General features: G+C 37.0%; 1 protein-coding gene across 3 annotated transcripts in view; it reads right to left on the reverse strand.

Moving 5' to 3' along the window:
* Positions 1 to 1,095: 1,095 nt before the first annotated feature.
* septin5a (septin 5a) overlaps positions 1,096 to 5,693 on the reverse strand; it is a 16,981-nt gene continuing 12,383 nt past the window's right edge. For 2 of the 3 annotated variants that reach the window (XM_014002558.1, XM_014002556.1), the window contains 7 exons: positions 5,492 to 5,626; positions 5,299 to 5,416; positions 5,117 to 5,218; positions 3,837 to 3,933; positions 3,610 to 3,745; positions 3,422 to 3,524; positions 1,096 to 2,136 (listed from right to left, as the gene is read on the reverse strand). In XM_014002558.1, coding sequence (XP_013858012.1) covers positions 2,077 to 2,136; positions 3,422 to 3,524; positions 3,610 to 3,745; positions 3,837 to 3,933; positions 5,117 to 5,218; positions 5,299 to 5,416; positions 5,492 to 5,626 — 751 coding nt within the window. In that variant the 3' untranslated portion in view covers positions 1,096 to 2,076. Of the gene's footprint in view, positions 2,137 to 3,421; positions 3,525 to 3,609; positions 3,746 to 3,836; positions 3,934 to 5,116; positions 5,219 to 5,298; positions 5,417 to 5,491 lie in introns of all 3 variants that reach the window. The other variant, XM_014002557.1, reaches the window with a different exon arrangement.

A 5,693-nucleotide genomic window follows, 5' to 3' on the forward strand; every position in this document is an offset into this window, starting at 1 on the left:
ACACACACACACACACACACACACACACACACACACACACACACACACACACACACACACACACACACGTACGTCTGAACTCACAGCACAAAACATGCACACCAACTCATTTAAAGCATCGGTTTTAGACAACTTATGCTGACTTMCGATTTTCTTTATAGGTCATGCGGTAGATCCAATCAATACCATTACTGCATACGTCCAGAAAAAAAAGTGTCCTAGTAGACTTTTTAAAWTTTCATCTTTAAGTACACGTCTTTAGTGCTGGACAAAATTTTCATAAGTTGACAGAAATGTTTTAGCGTGACAGGACCTTTAAAGATAACAGCTGATTYAGAATGGTTGTTTCCTTTGGTGTTATCTAAATGTAATATTTACCTAATTTTAAAATTAGGTAATCTAGATTTTGACGTTTTATCATTTTGTCAAATCAAATGATGGGAAAACAATCTTGAGTAGAAGCAGAAAGTTCAAACAGCTCAGCTACATTTTTATGAATAATAATAAAATTAAAAAATAATGGCAAATGATTAGAAAAGCAATAACATTTCTGTTCAAATTAAGTGATTCTTTTTAGGTTTATTAAAGTGATGCTCTTAGATTAAGTCCTTTTTTTATATAAAACTTTAAATTCCAGCACATCTAAAACTTTTGTACATTTGTATATTTTACAACAAACAAATATATCAAAATGAGTTTAAGACTTTTGCGTAGATAAAATAGACATTTTAAGCCTGAAGTATCAAAGTTCTCATTCAATCTTTTCATTTTCCCTTAAAGCAACGTTAAGAGTTAACAGTTAATTTGCATAATGAAAACTTCTATTTGAATCTAATATAATGTAACTTAACTCTCGCTGACACAGTTAATAAATAATATGGAGTATTCACAAATTAAATTTTTCCTGTTCTTATTCCTCCTCTGAGCCGACAGGAAGCAGCAGCAGCTGCMAGCAGATAAACATGAACCAACACATCATGTTCCTGCAGAACCTCCAGGTCCTGCTGCTGCAGCTGCTGCTGCTGCTGCAGGGACATGACTGACAGGAAGAGGACGTCGTCACATGACTCACATTCCAGGAAAAACAAAAAGGGAGAGCTGACAAGAAGAGGAGTTTATTCATCACACTTCTTTTTTCTTCCAAATGGGACACAGACTGAGCTCACAGCCTTCAGGCAAAAATATGTACAGGTCGTCAGCATCAGCGCACACACACACACGCACACGCACACGCACACACACACACACACACACACACACACACGCGCGTGCCGCAATCCAAACATACATGTAGGTTTAACAACTTCAATGGCATAAGTCATTTTAAAGGAGATCAATTCAAAACAGAATCACAGAAACAAATATTTTTGCTCCTAATTTTCATCCTGCAGAAGCAAGAGTTCAGCTGTAAAGCAGTAAAAACAGCCCCACAGCTTTCAGCAGACACCAGGAATGACAGCATGCTTTCACATGCACTCTATAATAAATTAATCCTTTTATGTCAGAGCCTTTTCACTCAAAAAAAAAATAAAAAAAGAAAAAAAGTTGAGTTTATGTCAGTAAAATATTCAGAGAGAGGATGCTTTGACTGGTGATGTCCAAGAAATTTAAATGTTTATGAACAAACAAGGAACTAAGCTTAAATATTAATTTAAAAAAGTTACAGTGGCACCTTTATGGGAATGATACGGAAATTAAATTTATAATAAACACCCACATATCAAACACACATAATATAAAACAATAATGTTCGATTCTAATCATCGACCTACAATTCTTTACAAAACACACCCTCACATTATATCCAAAAATGTTTAGCACTGCGTTATAAATTAGATATACAGAGAAGTTATTGAAATTTATATTCTTTGCGTTAATAACAACAGCAAAGGGCTCAAAATGTGGGGAAACAGATATGTTTCAGGGAACTACATCACCTCCAGGCAGACAAAACTTAACAAAGCACCAAAACTGAAGAGAATCAAAGCTGGAGCTGCAAGCATCCCCCTGGGTCAGGAGGTCTCGCTGTTGTTGGGTGGAGAAACAGCAGGGGGCACTGCAGCCTCAGCTCCACCACTAGTCCTTATCGTGCATCTGCTGCTGCATCTTGGTCAGCATCTCCTGCATCCTCCTCAGCTGCAGAGACCAAGGAAGAAATGTCACAAAACTGAGACTGCAGGTCCAAAAAAACTCAATTTTACTGGACTTTACTGGCGTTTAAGAAAGAGAAAAACTCTTTTTAACATTTTTAGCTTTTTTTAAACAGTAATAAACAAACAAATAAGATAAATTAAAAGCAGCAGAACAACAAACACAAGATCAAAATCAGCAAAACAGTAGCTAAAAATAAAAATAGCAAAGCAGGAGAAAAAAATCAGTATAAAGAACAGCAACTAAAAGCTAATTGTGGCAGAATAATGATAAGCTGAAAAGGCAAAAGATCAGTAGCTAAAACTAACTAAAACAGCAGAACAGTAGCTTCATTTAATAAAAGAGATGCTAAAACTGAGCAAAAATAGGCTAAATTTAGCAAATAAATGCTAAAATTAGCAGCTGTTACTAACAAAGACACTAAAGCTAAACCCAGCAAAACTGTAACAAAAAAGGGGGGAAAGGTAGCTAAAAGCAATAGAACAAACTCTAAAAAGAGCAGAACAGTAGTTAAGGTTAGCAGGACATTAGCTAAATAAATGCTATAAAACTGTTGCTAAAATAACAAAACATGCTAAACCTAGCAAAACTGTTGATAAAAGCTAAAAAAAGAGGAAAAATAAAATCTAAAAACAGTAAAACAGCAGCTAAAAACTAAAAAAAAGCAAAACAGTAGTAGCTAAAGTTAGGAAAACATGCTAACCTAATTTCCCTCTGGGATCAATAAAGTATTTTTGAATTTGAATTGAATTGAATTGAATTGAATAGAATTGAATTGAATAGAATTAGCAGAATGAAAATCACAAAACAGATGGTAAAGCTAATATTAGAATGAATAGCTACAATTAATAAAACGTGCTATAATGAGAAAAACAGTAGCCAAACATAAAACAAATACTACAACTAAAATTAGCTAAACTAGCTACAAATAACAGAACTGATGCTAAAGCTGAACTCACAAAACTGTAGTTAAAAGCTAAACGTAGCATAAGACGACAGAAGTAGAACGTTTGTGAAGTGAATTTAAAGAGAACAAAGTTTTTGAATGAATTTAAAAGATTTAAGAAATTTAAATAACTTTACATTTTTTGCAAAGTAGAAAAGTTGTAAAACCCAAACGTCAGAGCACACATGCCTGTTTTAACTGAATGTTTTAATGTAAGAATGCTGAAAATAGCAGAAGAAATGAGATTACACAAAATGCTCAAACAAATCTTTAAATGAGAGCACAAAATAAAAACACCATAAAATAAAAACTGTTGTTTCGTACCTCCTCGTCTTTCATTTTGATGAGCTTCTCAGTGTCCACGTCTGGAGTGGACAGCGGCAGGATGGGGATGGGGCTCTCAATCCGGGTGTCCTGAGTCAGTTTACTGCGAAGGTGAGGAAGAGGAGAGGTGAGCAGCCACGGTGCTGACAGATCTTTATCAGACTTATCTTGTTTTACGAACAACAAACCTGGTCATCTCCTGTATGCACTGCGCTCTGTAGTTCTCGTAGTGCACGTCGCAGGTCACGTCTTTCAGGTCGTGCATGTGCGAGCGGATGAGCATGTTCCTCAGTTTCACGAAGTCACAGTGTGATTGATTTTCCACTGAGCACAGAAACATTCATTTGATCAATAATTCATCTTACAGCAGGTATTTATCTATGTTGAACAGATGAATATTTTATTTTTAAAATACCTTCAACAATCCCCCAGGGGTACAGTCTTCCTCTCACCCTCTGCCCTCTTGCCTCCACCACTGTATTACTGCCGATCACAGCGAACGGCGTGCACTCCTGCACTCAGACACATGAAGACAAGTTGTTTTGTTTAACCCCGTACTGCCTGAGGAAAGCTGTCAGAGCGTGCCGCTGCACATTCACATACTCAAATACGTGTTCACAAAGGAGCCACTGTAACACAAGACGAGCCCAGCTGAGATGAAAACGTGTTTATTTTCTCACACTTTCAACACAGCTGAGTGGATTCATGTTACAAACCAGCATTTACAGCTGCAGAGTGAAAAAAACCCCCGCTGGTTTGTAACCGTGCTTATGAGGTTCAGCACAATTCAAGATGACTGCTACAGTCAGGCAACCAACACAAAAATGCCACAGCAAACTGACTTTAGGAAGCACAAAATGGCTTAAAGTTAATTTTACAGATCTTTGTGAAATTCAATAAATGGGTCTTTAGTAAGAATGTTTGTTTTGACATCTAACAAACCATAAAAATGAGCTTCAATAGATTTTAAAATGCTTCAACAACAAATACAACAAATGAGTTTAATTAGATTCCCTCAGGAATAAATTCAGTCATTCTACTGTCTCATTATTGCCCAACAATTTTGATTGAAACTCTTGTTCAAAAGTTACGAAGACTATTTTTCAAGATAGAGAAAAATAATTTTAACATTGAGAAAAATGATTTGATATTTTCATTGTATGACGCAATGACCTGCCATACTTTTCATTGTATCATAAACTGCCACACATCAATACAACAGCCTGCCATATTTTGAAATTACTACGAAACTGCCTGATATACCTTAATTATATGACATGACCCGCCATACATGGATAATTATATGATAGAACAACCATCCATATATTTAAATTAGATGACAAAACAGTCATATCTTGTTAATTATATTTTACAACAACCTGCCATGTAATTTATTAAAGTATGATACGACTGCCTCCCATACTTCCTTAAATATATGATACGGCCTGCCATACATTGTCACCGGTAATTATATGATATAATAACCTGCCATACTTGTAAATTACATGATGCAATGGCCTGCCATACTTGGTTAATAATATGATACAATGACGGACCATACTTCATTAACTTTTTTAAATTAATTCAGTGTTGTTGGTTTTTTTTATAGTTTCGATTTTTTTTCCAGTTGCATAAACTTCAAAAAAAATTTAAAAACAAATTTCATGGCCCCAATTTAGCTCCATACAGCCTCACCTTCAGCTCTTTGTCAAGTTGTTTAAACTCCTCGTCCTCATCAGAGTCACATTCAGGGAACTGATACACCTTGATCCCAAACTTGTCTATTTCCTCTCGTATCTGTCAAACACAAAAAGCGGGTCAGAGTGTTCTCTGACGACCCGTGAACAGATCTGTGGCGCTGCAGGTCTTCGACTCACCCGGTCTTTCAGCTTTTTGATCTCGGTGGGCGTGAGGCAGTCGGCTTTTGCGATGAGAGGGATTATGTTCACTTTTTCGTGCAGGGCCTTCATGAACTCGACATCCACCGGACGCAGCCTGTGGACAGAAACCAGGATGAGTTTTTGTGTGTGTGTTTATACACTGTATCTGCACACGTGTGTGTGTCTTTACCCATGGCCAAATGGAGGTATGAAGTAGAGGCAGCAGTGGACTCTGTTGTCCTGTATGTTCTTTCTGTTCAGCCCGCTCTCATCCCTGAAGTACTGCTCAAATTGCTGATCTATGTAGTCAGTGATCGGCTTCCAGCTTAGACACACACACACACACACGCACGCACGCACGCACGCACGCACGCACGCACGCACGCACGCAC

Source organism: Austrofundulus limnaeus, unplaced genomic scaffold, assembly GCF_001266775.1.
Source record: "Austrofundulus limnaeus strain Quisiro unplaced genomic scaffold, Austrofundulus_limnaeus-1.0 Scaffold14, whole genome shotgun sequence".
Taxonomy (NCBI): Eukaryota; Metazoa; Chordata; class Actinopteri; order Cyprinodontiformes; family Rivulidae; genus Austrofundulus; species Austrofundulus limnaeus.